At 46.6% G+C, this 21824-nt stretch overlaps 1 protein-coding gene across 2 annotated transcripts in view; it reads right to left on the bottom strand.

Annotated features, from left to right (window-relative positions):
• Window positions 1–21824, bottom strand: part of FBRS (fibrosin) — a 457478-nt gene that overhangs the window by 264971 nt on the left and 170683 nt on the right. For both annotated transcript variants that reach the window (XM_086931672.1, XM_086931671.1), the window contains exon 5: window positions 1280–1309. In XM_086931672.1, coding sequence (XP_086787798.1) covers window positions 1280–1309 — 30 coding nt within the window. The remainder of the gene's footprint in view (window positions 1–1279; window positions 1310–21824) is intronic.

Below are 21824 nucleotides of genomic sequence, written 5' to 3'. Positions count from 1 at the left end.
GAGCATATTCTGAGCACCACAAGCAAACTGGATAGGGACCCTTCACAGACATTTGGTTTAGCCAATGCCTAGAAGGTTTAAACTCTGTATTCGTAGGAGCTGACATTTCCTTTACACTGTTGATGTTTGAATTTTGAAGTAAACTGGTCTTGAAAAGCCAAGAGGTAGCTCGAAATAGCAGCTGGTGGCAGGAAATGAAGGAACAAACATTATTGTGTGGAAGTATACGGGCACCGCACATCATTTCCTGAACAGCATCAGTGTAGAGCCACTCTGCGCCATCTGGCGATGCACAGAGGTACGGCTCAAAAGTTTCGGGATCGAATCAGATGCCTGGGAAAGTACTGAAAAGATGATGAATCTGCAGTGAAAAGGAAAAAAAAAAAAAGCACACACCAACAGGTATGTTAAGTGGGGATGAGTGTGGCTACAATAACCTGGACTTTACCCATTCAAGCCCTGGTCCAAGGAACTTAGCCTAGTCACCCGTGGGTGGGAAAGCCAAACCTTGTAGAGCTAGTTCTCAGCCTTCGTTTACGTAACACATGCAATGTTCAGGTTATGCGGGCTTGCAGCCATCAATGGCCAAGAGCACGATGTGCACAGCTTAAAGTCAGGGTGCATAAGTTAATCAACTTGAAGGAAGAAACACTTGGAAGGTTTAAAAAAATAAAAAGACTTTAAAACAAGCAACAAATATGGGCTGTACCCTACTACGAACACGAGAAGAGAAGCTGTTTCTCACCTACAGCAGTCAGCACAAAATAAGGGACCAGGCAAGTAAACTTCTGCTGACAGATAGGGGCATGCTACGTATTATGTATGTATATGTAACCTCTGTACTTGGCTTTTAATTTAAAAACAGCAGAATTACAGTCTCTAGGAGGCTTAGATGCCAGATTGTGAACAGGAAACATAGTACCTTAACCCCTGCGATGCTCATGAGGCACGGTTGAGCTGAGCTGATGAGCTCGTCATGAACAATGGTAAATCTGGGAATGCAGCACGGGGGGGGGGGGGCCTCTAGCAGCCAAGGTGTTAAATATGATCAGTGAGGGAACTAAAAAATGTAATACATACAGACTGATTAACTCGAAGAATAGGGATGTCAGAGTCAAACAAATGTAACATAGAAATGACCCTAGGTGGTATAATTAAGCAGGTTTTGGGGCGCTCAACATGAATTCTAGCTTGTAGGTTTACCACTATAGACTAATAATGAGAGTTCAGTCCCATTCAGTTTTGCCCTTTGTGACAAGCACAAAGAAAAAGTCTTTACCTTGCCATCTGAGTCGCTCTCTGTGTCGCACTGAAAGAAAAAAAACGCAAGATTAATTACCTCAGAGTCAATCATCAACAAGATTGAATTCTAAGAAACTCAATCTAGTATTTAATAAATTTCAACCAGGTCACAGCACTTGCTGTGTTCACCACAAGAACATCAAGCATCACCACATCATATATGGATATTAGCCATAGGGTTACTGCACTATGAGGAAGAAGAAATGCGTTACTTACCTGTAACTGCAGTTATCCAGTATTGGTGTCTTTCATAGATTCACATGCCTGAAATACATGCCTGAATCATTCCCAGTCGTTGAGACGGGAGTCTCCGGTACATAGAAAAGTAATGTCCTATAGACATATATAGAGAAGTAGGTCCAAGGGCCTCACCTTAGTAGCCTATCTTTGTCCTTTTGTAACAAGCATTAGAAATGCAATCGGGCTCGGATTTATTTGAGTTTGAGCTAATGGCATTGCAAATGCCAATGTCTTTTCGCCATGTGTTATGGAGTGTGTGCATGTGGTGTGTAGTGGAATTATGTGGGTTGGATTGTAATTTTACCAATGGTGGTATGCTGTGCTTTAGATGAATATGATTAAAAGTAAAGTGTACCATACTGCGATTGCTACAATAGTTAATTGTGGATGCGTTAACAATTGATGCATGCACTGATGACTGGTGGTGTGTGTGCTTGGTGGAAAAGTGCACTGCCGGCTGGAGGTGTGTGTGCCTGGTGGAAGGGTGCACTGACGGCTGGTGGGTGTGTGCTTGGTAAAAGCGTGCACAGATGGATGATGGTTGTTGGTGTTTGTGCATGGTGAAAGCATTCATTGACGGCTGGGGGTGTGTTGTTGTGTGTGTTGTTTTCTGTGTACTGGTGAGTGTGTGGTGGTGAGTCTGTGGGGGTGAGCCTGGTGAGTGTGTGGTGGTGAGTCTGTGGGGGTGAGCCTGGGGAGTGAGTGTGGTGGTGAGTGAGTTGTGTTGAGTGGTGACGAGTGTGTGGTGTTGAGAGACTGAGGTGTGTGGTGTCTGTGTGTGGTGTATGTGTGTGTGGTGTATGTGTGGTGTATGTGTGTGTGGTGTATGTGTGTGTGGTGTATGTGTGTGTGGTGTATGTGTGTGTGGTGTATGTGTGTGTGGTGTATGTGTGTGTGGTGTATGTGTGTGTGGTGTATGTGTGTGTGGTGTATGTGTGTGTGGTGTATGATGGTGTATGTGTGTGTGGTGTATGTGTGTGTGGTGTATGTGTGTGTGGTGTATGTGTGTGTGGTGTATGTGTGTGTGGTGTATGTGTGTGTGGTGTATGTGTGTGTGGTGTATGTGTGTGTGGTGTATGTGTGTGGTGTATGTGTGTGTGGTGTATGTGTGTGTGGTGTATGTGTGTGTGGTGTATGTGTGTGTGGTGTATGTGTGTGTGGTATGTGTGTGTGTGGTATGTGTGTGTGGTGTATGTGTGTGTGGTGTTTTCTGCACACTCACACACTGCCCCTACACATTCACACACTGCTCACTCGCACACTCCCAATGTCACCCTGCATAGTCACACACTGTTTATCCTGCACACTCATTCTGCACACTCACACAATGTGCACCTTGCACCCTTACACACTGTCTCTGCTGTCACTCTGCACCCACTGTCACTCTGCACCCACTGTCACTCTGCACCCACTGTCACTCTGCACCCACTGTCACTCTGCACCCACTGTCACTCTGCACCCACTGTCACTCTGCACCCACTGTCACTCTGCACCCACTGTCACTCTGCACCCACTGTCACTCTGCACTCACTGTCACTCTGCACTCACTGTCACTCTGCACTCACTGTCACTCTGCACTCACTGTCACTCTGCACTCACTGTCACTCTGCACTCACTGTCACTCTGCACTCACTGTCACTCTGCACTCACTGTCACTCTGCACTCACTGTCACTCTGCACTCACTGTCACTCTGCACTCACTGTCACTCTCGCACTCACTGTCACTCTCGCACTCACTGTCACTCTCGCACTCACTGTCACTCTCGCACTCACTGTCACTCTCGCACTCACTGTCTCTCGCACTCACTGTCACTCTCGCACTCACTGTCACTCTCGCACTCACTGTCACTCTCGCACTCACTGTCACTCTCGCACTCACTGTCACTCTCGCACTCACTGTCACTCTCGCACTCACTGTCACTCTCGCACTCACTGTCACTCTCGCACTCACTGTCACTCTCGCACTCACTGTCACTCTCGCACTCACTGTCACTCTCGCACACACTGTCACTCTCGCACACACTGTCACTCTGCACACACTGTCACTCTGCACACACTGTCACTCTGCACACACTGTCACTCTGCACACACTGTCACTCTGCACACACTGTCACTCTGCACTCACTGTCACTCTGCCCTTAGTCTGCACTCACTGTCACTCTGCACTCAGTTTGCAGTCACTGTCACTCTGCACTCACTGTCACTTGCTGTCACTCTGCACTCACTGTCCCTTGCTGTCACTCTGCACTCACTGTCACTTGCTGTCACTTTGCACTCATTGTCACTTGCTGTAACTCTGCACTCATTGTCACTTGCTGTAACTCTGCACTCACTGTCAAAAGCCCTCCTACCCCAAATAAAGATCAAAAACTGATTTTAACAGTGGGTCAAATATGTGCAGCAGTGGAGTCCAGCATTTGTCCATAAGTCGGATTAATGGAAGTTTGTTACTTTAACTGCTAACCAGGTAAAAGAGTTCGATTCTGATCAATTGCATATAAAATCATTTTACCTTTGTTGCCTTCAAATCTGGAGCGGTTTTGCCTCTTGGGCCTACTTTGGACACCCATGTTTAGAACGTGCTGCACAACTTGCACTCGTCGTGCACGGCTCAAAATTAAAATTAGGAAGTATACTGGCTCCCTTTTTTCACTTCAAGTCGAAGATGCGGCCAATGTAGCCTATTTATTTAGGGTGCCTTATGTCTCTCCATCTCTTAAGTGTCTTTGCAGGCCTTCATGAAGAAAGGCAAAAAATCTCACTTTAGAAGATGTATCGAAGTGCTCCAGGGTTCTTGCAAATGAGCGGGACTATTCAAGTGACTATATATGGAAATTCCCTACGAGAGAACATTACATCTGTAGTTCAGAAATATTTTTTTATATAGTGACAGACTTCTAGGCGGGAGCATTTAATACAGCCATTGCTGAAGTGTCTATAAGAGTAATTGGCGCCTTGGCATGCATGCGCCCGCTAAAAGCACAGTCAGGATTGACCGATGCACTGCAAAGTAAGGCACTCACCCTCTTAACCTTTTGACAGGCCGTGCCTATGGTGAGAGCTACAGCCCTCTGACAGATGTAACTGCAGGAATGCGTCTGACATGGTGACATTTTTCATTAATGGCTGTGCACTGAAATCAACAGGATTTGATTTTGGGCAGAGAAAGCAAACCCAAGAGTTCTGCAGGGTACATATTCGGAGAATACAGAACAGACCTCGGGCACCCGTCTAACATGCTCACCCCGGCATGGTGCGTCACTGTAGACTGTAGTGCATTTATAATGTATTGGAATAGTAACACTGCACGTGATAATTTTCTCTGCATGATTTACATGGGCAAACGCAAAAAGTGCCCAAATAAACGTCACGGCAATAAGTGTACTACTTTGCAAGCATGCAGTACCTGAAGGGCCCCTGCATCGAGGACCTTTCATCTGGAGCCGTGTAAGGCGAGCTGCTGACCGTAATCCCTGCAGAGGGGAGAGGCCGGTGTGCAACAGGAGACGGGACATGCTTTCTGAAGACTTTTGCGAGTTTCTTTTAGAGAACAGCGCACCAGAGATTGGCCGGTGTGCGCTGGAAAACCCACCCCGTTCTCCCACGCATGTCTCCCACGCCTGATGTCGGCTGCCCAGGCAGCCGTAAGAGTATCAAAAGAAAACTCAGCAAGCGTATTAGCGCCCACACTTAATTACTTATTAGCCAACAGGAAAGCTGGTATCGTCAGAACCACATATTGCAAACTTAATTCAGCTCTGAGACAGAGGCGGAAGCAACTATAGGAAGGCAGGGACCGGAATGCCAGGACACGTGATTTGGACAGCAGGAGAGAGGAGGAGGCAGATGCAACCGAAGATAGGGTGCGAACGGGGAGGAGGAGGAGTTGGTTGCAGCCGGGGAGATGGAGTAAGAGTGGGCGCGTGCAGTTCCTGAGCTTAAACAAGCAAAAAGAAAAAAGAGCTACGAAACGAATGAATAACATTACGAGTAACAGCACATCTACAAGGGGCAAACCTCATAGGAGGTTACAAACTTAGAACAAGCGGACGGTTTACGGAGGCTGTGAAATATCTTTTCAGAAATCTTGAAAGACTGCGCAATGCAATGGTGAACGCGCTCGCACCATCTGCATTGCATTACACGGGCACTCTGACAGCTCCTAATTAAGATTAATCACTCTGCTGTGCTCGTTCGCGTACAGAAAATGCCATACAACTGCAATAAATGACGGACGAAAAGTAAATATACCCTATCACGTCAAGGCTACTACATAGACAGCACAGCCAAGACGAATCACTAGGCAGATGCCATAAAAAACGCCGGCGCGCACGAAAGAATGTGGCAGCCAGACTCCTTTTCAGAATTCTTTTTTTCTAAATACAAAAGAGCTCGGGAAGCTCCGCCCCCCACTTCGTGGAGACGGAGAGGCCCGAGCCATAAAAAGGACCAAACTCTAGAAGAGAGCCAATCAGCTAACACCTCCCTCTAGAACCTTCCTGTCAGGGGCCTCAGTCTCTGAGATTTTCGTACGCACCAAGCTAAGTAGGTGTAGCACTGATAGAGAGATAGGTGAGTCCTTCCAAGGGAGATGGGAGGGTTGCATGTGAATCTATGAAAGACACCAATACTGGATAACTGCAGTTACAGGTAAGTAACGCATTTCTTATCCAGTATTATGGGTGTCTTTCATAGATTCACATGCATGAATCAGAGTAGCAAGCAATACCTTGTGCACATTTCTGATGGAGCATCATACACAAGTCTTTAGATAATACATATCATGCGACTATGAACCATCAATAGACATCAACAAGAAGCAGTAACAGAGAAATGTGCATACCAGAAAAGGATGGAGGAAGGCTCACCTTACTGGAATAGATGGCGTAGCACTGCTTGTCCCACTGCTGCATCCTTCATCAGCTCTGTATCCAGGCAGTAGTGCCTGGTGAAGGTATGCGGCGACTTCCATGTTACCGCCCTGCAGATGTCAATAACTGGCACTCATGAAAATAGTGCCATAGAAGTCGACATGGCCCTTGTAGAGTGCGCCCTGATTTTAGAGTGCAATGGCTGTCCGGCTCTGTCGTGGCAGAAGGCAATTGCCGACAAGATCCATCTGGAAATGCTTTGTTTGGTAAGCGGAAGACCCTTCCTAGGCCTACTGAAGGCTATGAAGAGTTGGTTAGATTTTCTGAAATGTTTGGTTTTATCGATATAAAATTTTAGACATCTCTTAAGGTCCAATGAGTGCAGCGATCTCTCCGCTGCGGTGCTAGGATTTGGAAAGAATGATCTGAGAATCACCGGGTCATTTAAGTGGAAGTCCAACTGGACCTTAGGAATAAACCTAGGATTGGTCCTTAAAATTACTCTGTCATCCCTAAACTGCAGAAATTGGTCTTGGATGGAAAGAGCCTGCACTTCACCTACCCTCCTTGCTGATGTAAGCGCCAGGAGGAGAGCCGTCTTCCACGAAATGTATTTCAAGTCTGCCCTGTGAATGGGTTCAAAAGGGTGTTTCATCAGTTTATTAAGAACCACATTTAGATGCCATGTTGGAGGGACCATCCGTGGTCGAGGGAAAGATCTATAGAGACCTTTAAGGAATTGTTTTATTAGTCTACTAGACCAGAGAGAGGGCCCATTTGATGTTCTTTTAAACCTTGATATCGCCGCCAAATGTACCCTTATGGAAGAGTGTGCCAGGCCAGACTGTGCCAGATGTAGCAGGTAGGGTAATATTTGTTCTGGAGAGGTGGCAAAGGGACGTAGACCCTTGTCCGCACACCAGATGCAAAAGCGTTTCCACTTCAGGGATCAAGTCTTGTTAGTACTTTCCGCACTTGCTTTGGCTAGGATATCTTTACAATCCTGTGGGATGTTTAAGTTGCTGAACTCTCGGTACTCAAGAGCCACGCCGATAACCAGAGAGATTTCAGATCCGGATGTTGAACCTGCTTGTTGCTCATCGTGAGTAGAGATGGGTGCTGATGTAGACGGATCAGCGGCTGCAGTGAGAGGCGATGAAGGTCTGTGAACCAATGTTGCCTCGGCCAGAATGGGGCTATCAGAATTAAAGTGCAAGGCTCCGCCTTCATCTTTCAGGCTCTCCACATCACTGGAGTCAAGCTATCCAGGCTGAAGAAGGGTGATAGCCAGAAAAAGGTCCTTGGATGCTTGATTCCGGTCTAGGAAAGACATGGCTTGGTAGTTCGGGCTGGACTGTTCCCATGAGGCACAGGGTCAAGGCTGATTTGCATATAACCATTGTCTGACCTAGGGTGGTGTGGAGTGCAAAAAAACGATGGATTTAGGCCCAGATCTTTGGGGTGAATGTAAGACATTGTTCTGCATTCTGTCCATCAACTGTGTTTTTTGCAATTTTCATCTTTCTGAGGGCTCTGGGAATCATTGGAAACGGCGGAAATGCGAACGCAAAGACGTTGCGCCATGCGATGGAAAATGCACCCTTGTTGGGGATGCCAACTTGCGAAGCTTTGGCATTTTGTGTTCTCCCTGGTCACGAATAGGTCGATTTGTGGCGTTCCCCACCTTGAGAAGACTTGAGCTGTGGTCGTCATGTCTAGCTCCCATTCGTGTGGTGAAGACCTCTGTCTGCTTAGGGCGTCTGCGATTACATTGTCCTTGCCTGGGACGTACTCCACCCTCAACGATACGTTGTGGAGAATGAGCCAATTCCAGATCTTCTGCGATTCGCAAGAGTGTTAGCGAACGTGTCCCTCCCTGTTTGTTCAGGTAGTGCATCGTCATAGTGTTGTCGGTCCTGACTAGCACTAGGGAGTTCTTGATCCTTGGCAAGAAGGACTGCAAGGCTAGGAAGACCACCCTCAGCTCCAGCAGGTTGATATGGAGCTGCGTCTCCTGTTCTGACCATCTGCCACGGATCCGCAATTCCTGCAGGACTGCTCCCCAACCCTCCAGTGAGGTGTCCGTTGTAATGACATGGGAAGCTGCAGGACGCAGGAACGGCAACCCTTGCGAGAGGTTCTTGAGCGACCACCACTGCAATGCCTTGACGATCTGGCTCATGATCTTTATGCGGTCGTCGAACGATCCCATGCATTGCGTCCACTGCTTGGACAAAGCTTCTTGGAGCGGACGCATCCATAGCCGACAGTACGGTATGAGAAGGATACACAAGGACATCATTCCCAAGAGGGATTTAAAGGTCCAGACTGATGAAGTCTTCTTCGAAGCCACTGATGTGGCCAGAGAGACAAGCTTGCGTTTTCTCTCCTGAGACGGGAAAGCCTTCGCAGCTTTTGTATCTAGTGTCGCTCCGAGGAAGATAATGACTCGAGAGGGATTTAAGGAAGATTTTTCTTGATTGAGTGTAAGACCCAAGTGCTTGAAGAGATTGAGACAGACGTTGGAGGATTCGGTCGCACCCGACAAGGATGGTGCCTTCACCAGCCAGTCGTCCAAATACGGGAAGACTTGATGCCCATGCTGTCTGAGGAATGCTGCCACCGGGGAAAGACACTTGGTGAAGATCCGGGGCGCAGACTTGAGGCCAAAAGGGAGGACACAGAATGGATAGTGTTGGTCCACCACTGAAAATCTTAGGAATTTCCTGTGATTCTTGTGGATTGGGACATGAAAGTATGCGTCCTGCAGGTCCAAAAACGTCATGAAATCTCCCTCCTCCAGTAGGCCCAAGATCTCTTGAATCATGACCATGCGGAACGATTGCTTCTTTAAGAATGCGTTGAGCGCCCTGAGGTCTAGAATGGGCCTCCATTTCTTTTCCTTCTTTTGAATGAGGAAGAAGCAGAAGTAAAATCCTCTCCCTTTGTGAGCTGACGGTACTCGCTCTATTGCCCCTTTTTTGAAGTCTGATTGAGATTTCTTGAAGAAGCAATCGCAGGTGTTTGTGAGGCAGAGGGCGAGGAGGGGTTGTTGGAGGGATAATTTCGAATTCTAGAGAATGTCCAAATTGAATTAACTGGAGGACCCACCGGTCTGTTGTTATTCTCCTCCAGTTGTTGAGGAAACGGTTCAGTTTTCATCCAATTTTCAAAGAAGGAGATGAGGGATGGACTGGCTGTAGAAATAGGTCATTGGCTTCTGCTAGCGGACTTTTGTTGGGTCTTTCCCCTAAAGTTGGACTTTCCAAAAGAGGACTGCCTGCCCTGTTGTTGGCGCGGCTGGTTTTGTGATTTGTCGTGGCCATACGAATACGAGGATCTATTTTGAGAATTGCCTCTGTAAGAGGATTGTCCTCTGCCATTGTTCCCTCAAAAGGACTGGTTCCTAAATTGCAGCGTGCCGAGTGCTCTCTCTGTATCCGTGTCCTTCTTTGTTTGTAGCGCCTCATCAATCTTTGCGCCAAACAGTTGTTGTCCATCATATGGCATGTCCAGGACCTTAGACTGTACCTCCTGTCTGAATGAGGTAGACTTGAGCCATCCCTGCCTCCGCAATACAGCTGCTCCTGCTAGTTGTCTGAAACCAGTCATTGCAACATCCAGAGCACCGTCTATTAACTCAGAGGCCGAAGACTGACCTTCTAGAAGTAGAGATTGAGCCTCCTCTTTCGTGTCGTCCGGCAGTTCAGATAAGTACGAAGCAATGTCTGCCCATAATTGTCTAATATATCTTCCTAGCAGCGCAATTGAATTCGGCGCCTTTATTGTCATTGCTGATGTGGTTGAGAATCGTTTCCCGATATTGTCCAGCTTCCTGTCCTCTTTATCTGGTGGGGCTGTTAACGGAGAAGAGGGATTCCTGGAATTTTTCTGTGCCACCTGTGTAACTTGGGGTGCCCTGTAAGACAGGTTGGCGCCGATGCTGGGGCCTTGTATTTTTGTCCAGTCTTGGAACCAGCGCTGAAACTGAGGCTGGTGTCGGCATCAACTGTAGACCCTCTTTCCATATGTATTCAATGATGGGAATTGATCTGGTTGTCTTCATAAGTGGCTCCTTAAAATCATAAAGGAAACAATCAGTTTCCTGAGACTCCATCGTTATGTGGAACCTTTTGGCCGCTCTCTCCATCAGATTGTGGAACCCTCCTATGTTCGCCGGTGGTGAACCGGATGTTGCGGGCTCCGGGGACGCTGGAGAATAAATTATGTAATCATCTCCATCATCATGATTGGAAACGTCATCTTGGATCTCCCCCTCTTCATGTGGTTCTTCCTCATCTTCAGAAGATGGAGGATCTTGTACTTGTTCCCTTTCCTGATGAAGCACTAAAGGTGGTGGTCTGGACCGTGGAGACGTAGCTGCCCTCGCCGCTGGGGGAGCCTGCATATCCGCTGGAGCCGAAGACTCAGGGAATCGTTGTTTATAGTCCTGTATTAAAAACCTCAAATCAGACACTATAGACGCTGGTAATCATCCGGACCCAACACTAGGCGGCGATCTATGCACAGATATGAATTCAGCAGCCCACATGCCTCGAACCATACCATGGGCGTAATTGGAGTCTGAACATTATGCTCTTGGGTAATTTCAGCATCATTGTCATCCTCATCTGTACTTTGGCATTTGATCACTAGATGAGACGGACTGGTAGCCTGTGTGCTATCCTCTTCATCCGACTCCTCATCTTGTAGTAGACGAGCCGGAGGCAATCTTTGCACCCTACTTTGGGATGTTAACTCGGGTGTAATATCCATTGAAGGACTAGTCGACGACAGGATTCTAGACGATATATCGTCTACGGAGTGTAGGTCTTGTGTCTGTCTCATCGACGGTGGAATCGTCGGTGACTGCTTCCATTGTGGCGTCGACGATGTCCTAGTTGACGGTGTAGCTGAAGACGGTATGCCCATTGCAGTCATTGCTTTCGTTGTCGATGTGGTCGTCGACGTCTTTGTAGACGATACTCTCGTCGACGATGGCACTGTCGACAGTATCTAGCTAGTCGTCGATTCTTTCGTCGACGGCACACTCGTCGACAACTATGGTTTCTTCGACGGCACACTCGAAGATGAAGGCTTAGTCGACGGCACAGACGTCGACGGCGCTGGTCTCGTCGCTGACACGGACGACGAAACTGTCGTTGACGATGACTATTTTTTGATGATAACAATAGACTACAACGGCTTACCCGCCGTCGATGAAGGTGTAGTCGTCGATGAAGAAAACGCCGACGATGCTGACGTAGTCGATACGGTCGTCGTAGAGACAGACATGAGACAGTTTTCTTTTGCGCAGATGAGGGCGTCGACGACGGCACAGGCTTTTTGAAGGTGTGAACCTCCTTCTCAGACGCTGATGACTTGACCTCTGAAGACTTCTTTGCAGTCTTCTTTGGAGGAGCGTCTGTAAGGCTAGGGGAAGTCACCCTTGGCCTTTTTAAAGACAGCTGTGAGGAGACCGAAGAGTACTCATCCTCCTCAGAAGATTCCAGATTGTCTCTTGTCTTGGGCCTGTTCAGCCAGAGTAAAAGACGTCCTTCTCTGTCTTTCAGCGTTTTTGTAGAAAAAGTTCTACAAATTTTGCAGTCTTTTGCTGAATGGTCCAGATACAGGCAATACAAGCATGTCTTGTGCTGGTCTTCAACATGTAACCTCTTTTTTCCACAAGTACATGCTCTGAAGAGACATTTCTTATGAGTATCAGCCATAGTCAGTCGTGAAAAGAATTCCAAATTGGTGAAGAAATAAGCTATAGTAAGGAAACCTGAGGAGAACTCAGGTGGAGACTCCCTTAACACAACGTGCGGTAGAAAATCTGAGCGACTGAGGCTCCTGACAGGAAGGTTCTAGAGGGAGGTGTTAGCTGATTGGCTCTCTTCTAGAGTTTGGTCCTTTTTACAAAAGGACAAAGATAGGCTACTAAGGTGAGACCCTTAGGCCTACTTCTCTCTATATATGTCTGTAGGACATTACTTTTCTATGTACCGGAGACTCCCGTCTCGACGACAGGGAATGATTCAGGCATGTGAATCTATGAAAGACACCCATAATACTGGATAAAAAACAATTTACCTTTAATGACCGCTCTAAAGTATTGGTACCTTTCATAGATCCACTTGCATGAACCATTTCCTATCATCAGTCTGATTTTCAAAAGGTACTTTTTAACCAGGTATATATTAACAGGCATTCACTACTATGTCATTACAATTGGCAATACTATCCATTCATGACATTGTTTACCTGAAATTCGATCAGGTGAACATACTCTGAACACCACTGTGTATCAATGTGCTAACCCTCTATACCCCCGCCCCCCCCCCCCCCCTCGAAGAAATCGGACAGAACACAGCACATAAACCCAGTACTGGCAATAACCCCTGTAGATGGTTAGCAGTGTTCACACTGCACACAAGTGAACAAAAAACATCAGAAAGAGCTTATCATTTTAAACCAACACAGGCTCGATGAACCAGCATGAGGCCCTTCCGGTTTCGTAACAATATTGCTGTATGCCTTACTCACATACTACAAGCCAGGCAAGGTGCAAGCCAACAACCCCAGACACAACAATGATATGGACATGTTTTTTGTCCCTTTGTTGACTTCATTGCGCTCCTGAAATGATAGAATTGAGCAGCAAATAGGCACCTCCCCTGAATGTAGATGTCAGATTCCTGGTGACTCTTACAAAGCTCTTGGATTCATTTCATTTTGGTTGCAGAGCATAAAACAATTGGAGATACCAGTGTGTAGATCTCTAATTTGGGACCTTTTTTGGATGGTAAAAAAAACCCTCTTAATAGAATGGGAAGGTTGTAGTACAGTGAGGAATCAGTAGTCGTACAACGCATCCACCAGAAAGAGCATCTCTATAGGGAAGCAACTTGTTCTCCTGACGAATACTGCTAACCAAAAGTTCAATCATCTTTAGAATACTCACAAAAGCAGTACCTTCCAAGTTTGAGGGTCTGTGGAGTTGGCTCAGAGTACCAAAAAGTCCTGCAGGAAAGAACGGTTCAAAATGCACTTCCTGTTGAACCTGACTATCAAGGCAATAATGCTTTCTGAACATGTGCACCGATACCCATGTTGTGGGCAAAAATACCAAGAATCAGAAATTCTCAAGCCAAAGTGATGGTATTGGCTAGGCCCAGAGAAAATGAGCTCTCAGCCCTTCTAGAGGCTGCTTCTTAGCCAATGTATAAGACATCTTGATGGCAGATGGTGCCCTGCATTAAACTAATGTAGAGGACTATCCACCTTGACAAAGTACTTTTCTAAACAGTCTTCCCTTTCTTTGCCCCAGAGAACATCCCAAAAGCTGATTATCAACCGATGGTCTTTGGTGCGAGAGATGTACAAGTTTAAAGCGGTTTTGGGGTCCAAACAATGAAGTCTTTTTTCTAATGTGGGACAGAGCTAAGAACACCGGAAGGATGATGCTTTGCAGCAGGAAGCTGGCTCTGTATAGACTAGCTCAAAGTGAGATATAGTGTGCAAAGAGTCTAGTGGGCCCCAAAGGTAGGCAGAGGTTAAAGTAGATAGTACCTTACTCTCTATTTGTAGTAGTGTGGGCAAGCAGTGAGGTCCTATCAGAGGGTAGTGCTAAGCATTTATTGTACACACTCAGGCAAGAAATGATTTCACTCACTCAAGGACTAAACTCTGACCAATTTATTTTGGTACAGGTAAGTGAAATGATAATTTGCAGAAGCAATACAGTTAAATGCAGTTTGTATGTACTATGCTTTGGTTACAGGCAAGTCAATTGTAAAGTAAAAGTTGCAATTACTATACATGTACTTTGTACTTACTGTATGGTTATATGGAATATCACTTTTTAGGTTACTTTTCTTACTCTGTGGTATCCTAGATACCGCACTGATCACTTCCTGGATAAAAGTTAAGTAAGTTAGTTTTTCTTAAAGCAACAGTTTTCTTAGGTTCACGTACAATTTTTCCAACTTCGCACTTAGAAACTTTGTCACAGAAAAGCAGTCAACACAGTCTTACGAGGAAAAAACAGGTCATCTGTTCTAAGGTAAGTACTCTGTCTTGGGAGTTTGTTTTCTGGGGTTAGAGCAAGGGTTCCCCCAGGGTCAATGATGCACTCTCAAAGCACCATCAGCGGCACGGAGGCGCTGGGTGCAGAGTTCTGAGGCCCGATGTTATCCAGTGGGGGATAGGGGGCATTCGGTTGGTGGCTGCTCACGAGCAGGCTACAAGGTTGAGGGAGCAAAGCTTTTGGACTTAAGCTCAGGGCAAAGGGAGGGTTCAAGTTAGCACCCAAGGTTCACCCACAGCGGCACTAGTGCAACCAGGTGCAGGGTGCAGTTTTGGCGTCAGGTGCCCTGTTACTTTCAACGAGGATTCTCCGGTTTGGATAAACACTGCAGGCTTAGGCAAGAATATCTTCTGTAGGCAACCACATGTTCGAGAGGTAAGTTGAGGGGCTGGGTGATGCTTGGACCCAGTCGGTTGGCCCACCCAAGGCCATGGGCCGTCGGGTGCAGAGGTGTCTTGTGTTGTCAGGTTTCCTTACCAGTTCCTGGTCACAGTTGGCGGGACCCTCCGGACAGAGGCGGCAGGCGTCAGCTGGAGGTCACCTGATCTCGGGTCAGGATCACCAGGGAGACCTCCCCCTGATCTTGGGCCACTGGAACTCAGGCCCTGAGCATCGTATGCAGATTGGTGCAGACTTGTGGATACAGCTGGAATCAGTCTGTTGGAAAGCAAATCCAGTGCACATGGGAGACAGTCCTTTTAGGCAGGGCAGGTCTTTGGGTTCTGGGGGGCGGTTGGTAGCAGGACATGTCGGTATATCGCTGGAGCAATGTGAGGTCAGGCCAGGCCAGTAGGGCTTATGCCAAGGTTGGTGGTGTCTTCTTCCTTCAGCACAGCTCTTTGGTCGTTCCTCTTGTCAGAGTAGGCAAGGTTCGCGGTTAAACCTGCATCATGTTTCAGTTAGGTACAGGTTAGGTTAGGAACAATGGGCTCCTTCCTTGGGGTGGATACACCCCCTATGATGCCAATCTCCAGTGGGAGGGAGGCATAAGGAAAATGCTACTTACCTGTATGCATCTGTTCTTGGCATGTAGGGCTGCAGAACCACAAACTATTGAATTAGATCACCATCTGGTGGTGGGCCCGGATGATTACACTTTGTTGTTGTCTTGGAAGAGTCTTTGTCTGTTGGAGGACTCCTCACTTAGACCGTAGTGCGCAAGGGCATTGACTCCATCTTCAGATTGTTTGCCATTGGGCAAATGATGGAGTTGTAGGAGTACATATAGAGATGACCATGTATTGTGTATCTAAATAAGATAATACTGGAACAGACACCGGAAGTCGGGGAGGCGGGTGGGCATGTGTGGCTCTGCAACCCTACATGCCAAGAACAGATGCATACTGGTAAGTAGCATTTTCCGTTCGAGGCATATGGGCTGCAGACCACACACTATTGCATAGATTGCACAGCAGTTTCTCCCTTAGCGGCGACCACCCGTGTCTGTTGCTGTAGTTTGAAATAATGTTTTGAGTACAGCCTGGCCCACACTTGCTTGTTTTGCCTGCACATCTACAAAGTAGTGTTTTGTAAATGTGTGCGGAGTAGACCATGTAGCTGCTTTACATATATCATCTAATGGTATACTCCCTAGGAATGTCATAGGTGCCCCTAATTTACAGGTAGAATGAGCACTAGGGGGAATGGATAGAGTGCGTTTTGCTTTTTGAGAACAAATCTGAATGCACTTAACAATCCATCTTGCAATGCCCGATTTTGAAATTGGATTTTCCTTATGTGGAGGAGACAAAGACACAAACAATTGTTTAGTTTTACGAAAAGGTTTTGTTCTATCAATGTAGTAGAGAAGCGCTCTCTTCACATCTAATGTATGTAGAGCTCTTTCTGCCACTGTTTGTGGTTGGGGGAAAATACTGGCAACTCAATAGATTGATTGAGGTGGAAAGGTGAAATGACCTTTGGCAGAAACCTTGGATTTGTTTTAAGAACCACTTTATTATGATGAAGTTGTATAAATGGTTCTTGAATTGTTAATGCTTGTAACTCACTTACTCTAAGTGAAGTCACAGCTACTAAAAAAGCAACTTTCCATGTAAGGAATTGTATTTCACACTTATGTAATGGTTCGAAAGGAGGACCCATAAGTCTTGATATGACAACATTTAAGTTCCACACTGGAGAGGGTGGTATTCTAGGAGGAATTATTATTTTAAGGCCCCCCATAAACGCTTTGATTGCAGGTACTCTAAACAATGACAAATGTTGTCCGTTTTGAAGATATGCTGCTATAGCAGCAAGATGTAACCTGATTGTGGAATACGCCAAGTTAGATCTTTGCAGATGCAACAAATAGCATATAATGTTTTGTATGGAAACATCTTTTAAGGGATTGATGTTGTTATTTGTACAATTTACAACAAACCTTTTCCACTTTGATGCAAAACATGCTCTAGTGGTAGGGCGTCTTGCTTCTTTTATGACGTTCATACAATCAGGTGGTAAATTTAGATATCCAAATTCTAAGACCTCAGGAGCCAAATCGCTCTCCATGGTTCTGTGTTAATAGATGTGGAGACAGTTTTAGTTTGTGATGTAGTACTACTGACATCTCTAGTAGCGTGGTGTACCAAGGATGTCTTGTCCAACGTTGGTGCTATGAGAATCGGTGTGAGAGAATGTTACTGTAGCTTGCGAACCGCTAATGGAATTAGTGGGAGAGGTGGAAAAGCTCACGCAAATTTGTTTGACAAGTTCATCCATACAGAGTTTCCTTTGGATAATGGGTGTGGGTATCTGGCGGCGAACTTTGGGCATTTGGAGTTGTGGTTTGTAGCAAACAGATCTATCTCTGGTTGACCCCACTCTTTAAAAAAGTGGCTGAAGAACTTGATGATGAAGTTCCCATTCGTGTTATCTGTTGTCTCCGACGACTTAACAGATCTGCAACTTGATTGTGAACTCCTGGTAGATGTTCTGCTAATAGAAAAATGTTTTGAGGAATGTAATACATTGCTGTCATATTTTCCGTCCGGACTAGTACAGCTTTGTTTGAAAGGTAATGCTGAAACTATTTTAGAGCTAGAAAAATTGCTAGTAACTCCAGATGATTTATGTGGAGTATTTTTTTTTGCATTGTCCATGTACCCTGTACTGTGTGATTTTGTAAATGTGCTCCCCATCCTGTGAGAGATGAGTCTGTGGTTAGTATTATCTGTGGAACAGGTTCTATAAACGGCCGGCCCTTGGAAAGGTTCTTGGTGTTCCACCATTGCATAGAGCAATGTATCTGGTCGTCTACCACCACCAGATCTGATATTTGTTGCTGAGCCCGATTCCTCTGACTTGCCAAGCACTCTTGAATGGGGCGCATTAGTAGTCTTGCATACGGCACTATGAAAATGCAAGATGCCATTATTCCTATTAGTTGCATAAACACTCAAGCTGGTAGTGAGTGCTGTAGCTGTAATCTTTTGATAAGATCCTGCATACTTTGCATTCTTGCTGGGTTGGGGTACGCTATTTCTTTGGAGGTATCTATTTTAGCACCCAGATACTGCTGAGACAGGGATGGTTGGAGATGGGATTTCTTTTGATTTACTGTGAATCCCAGTTTGTATAGCAGACATATTGTTTGATGCTTGTGCTGTACACATTGGTTGCATGACTTGGATTTTATTAACCAATCGTCCAGATATGGGAAGACATGAATGTTGTCGCTTCTTAAGTGTGCTACTACTGCTAGACACTTTGTGAACACTCGAGGTTCTGTAGTTACTCCTAAGGGGAGTACCTTGAATTGGTAGTGTTGACCTTCTAGAATGAACCTTAGGTACTTTCTGTGCGATTGATGTATGGGAATGTGGAAGTAGGCGTCCTAGAGATCTAATGTGGAAAGGAAGTCTCCCTTCTTTAGCAACGGTAGAACCTGTTGTAGTGTGACCATATGAAAGTGATCTGATTGTATGTACAGGTTTAGGGGCCTTAGATCTAAAATAGGTATGAGGGACCCGTCATTTTTGGGTATGAGAAAGAGAATAAACTCCTGTGTTTTGATGTTCTTTTGGGACTGGTTCTATTGCGTTCTTTTGCAGTAGAGATTCCACCTCTTGCCTTAGCAGTACGAGGTGCTCCTGTGACATAGGACGCTGTCTGGGTGGTATTGTTGGATGAGTGGAAGTGAGCTCCAGACAATAACCTGACTGAATTATTTGTCTTACCAACCTGTCTGTGGGGATGGAGTTCCAGACAGGTAGGAACTGTTGTACCCTCCCCCCCCGACAGGAGTGGAATGGTCTGGGGGGGATGGAAGGGAATAACAAGTAACTTACCTTCGGTAACACTTTTTCTGGTATATACAGTATCTGCCTGTGGATTCCTCACCTTGTAAATATCCCCTTGCGTCAGCAACATTCGGAAATTCTTTTTGTAGCTTCGCGACGACGTCATAGAGGCACGGCATCGCACGCAACTGATGTCACCGACACTACAATAGGCCCACGCCGGCGTGATGACATCAGCTCCGCCCTTTTTTCCGTGTCTTCGAGGCACACGGACGGACCAATGACAGTAGAAATATACACTGTATACACAGTACACAAATATCAAGGTAACATGCACAGTGTGAAACAAATGCAATAAAACATTTGAAATAAACAATTCTTGACAAAGTAAATACATTACAGTAACTCTGGTATAGAAGAGTAGGCAGGTGGGTCAGTGAGGAATCCACAGGCAGATACTGTATCTACCAGAAAAAGCGTCACCGAAGGTAAGTAACTTGTTCTTCTGATAGATACATCTACCAGTGGATTCCTCACCTTGTGAATAGAGTCCCACAGCAGTCCCCACTCCCGGAGGAGGGTGTCCACTGTTCTACACTAAAAAATTCTTGAGGACAGAGCGCGCAAAGTGACCTTCCCTCCTCACCTCGGCATCCAAGCAGTAATGCTTCGCGAAAGTGTGGAGGGAGGTCCAAGTCGCGGCCCTACAAATATCCTCTGCAGGTACACCCCTAGACAAAGCAGAGGTTGACGACTTTGCTCTAGTAGAGTGAGCTCTTATACCCTCTGGAGGTTCCTTACCGGCCAAAGAGTAGCAGATCTTTATACAGAGGATAATCCATCTTTAAAGAGTGTGCTTGTGCACCGCTCTTCCTTTCTTGCAGCCAGCAAAACCAACGAAGAGCTGGTCATCCACTCGATAGTCTCTAGTCCTATCAAGATAAATGCTCACCGCCCTCTTAGGGTCCAGACGGGTTAGTCTCTCCTCCTCCTTGGAAGGATGAGGGGGAGGATAAAAGGTAGGAAGTGTAATAGATTGTCCTAGATGGAAGGGAGTTACCACCTTAGGGAGAAAAGCAGCCCTGATCCTAAGAACCATTCGTTCAGCATGAATGGTCAAGAATGGGGGCTTGGAACTAAGAGCTTGAAGCTCACTTACCCTCCTTGCCGAGGTGATCGCAACCAGGAAGACAGTCTTAAAAGACAAAAGCCTCATAGGACACTTGTGTAAGGGTTCGAAGGGAGAACCCATCAAGTAGGTTAAAACAAGATTTAAATCCCATTGAGGCACAATAAAGAGAGTAGGAGGGCCTTCAAAAACCTTAAAACCACAGGAGACTTTAAAAGAGACGGCTGATCCGGCAAACAGAGAAATGCCGACAAAGCCGAAAGATAACCCTTCACTGTGGCAACAGCAAAACCCTGCTGTGCTAAAGAAAAAGCAAACTGTAAAATATCAGACAAACGAGCCTTCAAAGGGTCAACAGACTTCTCCCCACACCAAGAGACAAATTTAGACCATCTATATGAATACATGGATTTAGTGGAGCCACGCCTAGCGGAAAGAATGACATCCACCACATCGTGTGGGAGAGAAAAGGAATTCAGGTTGCCCCTTTTAATCTCCAGGCATGAAGGTGTAATGTCTGGAGGTGGGGGTGTAGAACCTGCCCCTCCATCTGGGAGAGGAGATCTGCCCTGAACGGGAGACGGGGCGGAGGGCGAGAGGAGAGGTGGAGAAGATTCGTGTTTCACACCCTTCTTGGACAATCTGGGGCGACCAGAATAACTTGGGCCCGGTCTTGGCGAATCTTCCTCCGAACCGGAGGAATCAAAGGTATGGGAGGAAACGCGTAAAGGAGTTGACTTCCCCAACTCAACTGAAACGCGCCCCCCAATGCTCCTTGCATCGGATACTGGAGACTGCTGAATGACGGGAAGTGAGCATTCTCGTGAGAGGCGAACAGCTCCACCTGAGGAGTTCCCCACGTCCGAAAGACGTGACGAACCACCTCCGGATGAAGCCTCCACTCGTGGTCGGCCGAGAATTACCGACTGAGACTGTCTGCACGCACGTTCAGAGCTCCGGCCAGATGATTCGGCATCAAACAAATCTGATGGTCCTGAACCCAGGACCAGAGACGCAGAGCCTCTCTGCAGAGACACTGCGACCCCACTCCTCCCTGCTTGTTGACATACCACATCCCGGTCGTATTGTCCGTCAGGACTTTAACTGACCGACCGCGAAGGGAAGGGAGGAAGGCCTTGAGTGCCAAACGAATCGCCCGTAACTCTAGAAGGTGGATGTGAAGCAACCTTTCCTCTGGAGATCAAAGACCTTTGACCTCCAGATCCCTCAGATGAGCACCCCACCCTAGAGTGGATGCATCCGTAATAACTGCGGCCACCGGGGGAGGCAGATGAAAAGGCTTTCCCTGAGACAGATTGACTTCCACGCTCCACTAAGATAGATCCGCCGCAGTTTCTCTGGAGATCCTCACAGACTCCCTGAGATCTCTGCTGTGTTGATACCACTGCCTGTGGAGGCACCACTGGAGAGCCCTCATGTGCCAGCGTGCATGGTTGACCAACAGAATGCAAGAAGCCATCAGACCAAGCAGGCGAAGGACCTTCAGGACTGGAACGACCGCTCCATTGTAAAATAAAGGAATCATTTTCTGTATGTCGCGAATCCTTTGAGGAGGAGGGAATGCACAACATACAGTTGTGTCCAGTAGAGCACCTATGAACAGGTTGCGCTGGGAGGGCACCAGGTGAGACTTGGGTACATTTATTGAAAAACACAACCGGTACAAACACTGAGTTGTCTCCTGCAGATGCTGGAGCACTTTCTCTGACTACTGCTTTGATCAGCCAGTTGCCCAAATAGGGGAATACTGGAATCCCCGACCTTCTGATATGTGCAGCCACCAACGCCATCACCTTGGTGAAGACTCGAGGTGCAGTAGTAATTCCAAAAGGAAGGACCGCAAACTGATAATGTTGCGATCCCACCGTAATACTAAGATACTTACTGTGCAACTTCAGGATTGGGATGTGAAAATACGCATCCTGCAAGTC

The sequence above is a fragment of the Lissotriton vulgaris genome, chromosome 7 (assembly GCF_964263255.1).
Source record: "Lissotriton vulgaris chromosome 7, aLisVul1.2, whole genome shotgun sequence".
Classification (NCBI taxonomy): domain Eukaryota; kingdom Metazoa; phylum Chordata; class Amphibia; order Caudata; family Salamandridae; genus Lissotriton; species Lissotriton vulgaris.
This window is presented reverse-complemented; position numbering and strand designations above follow the sequence as displayed.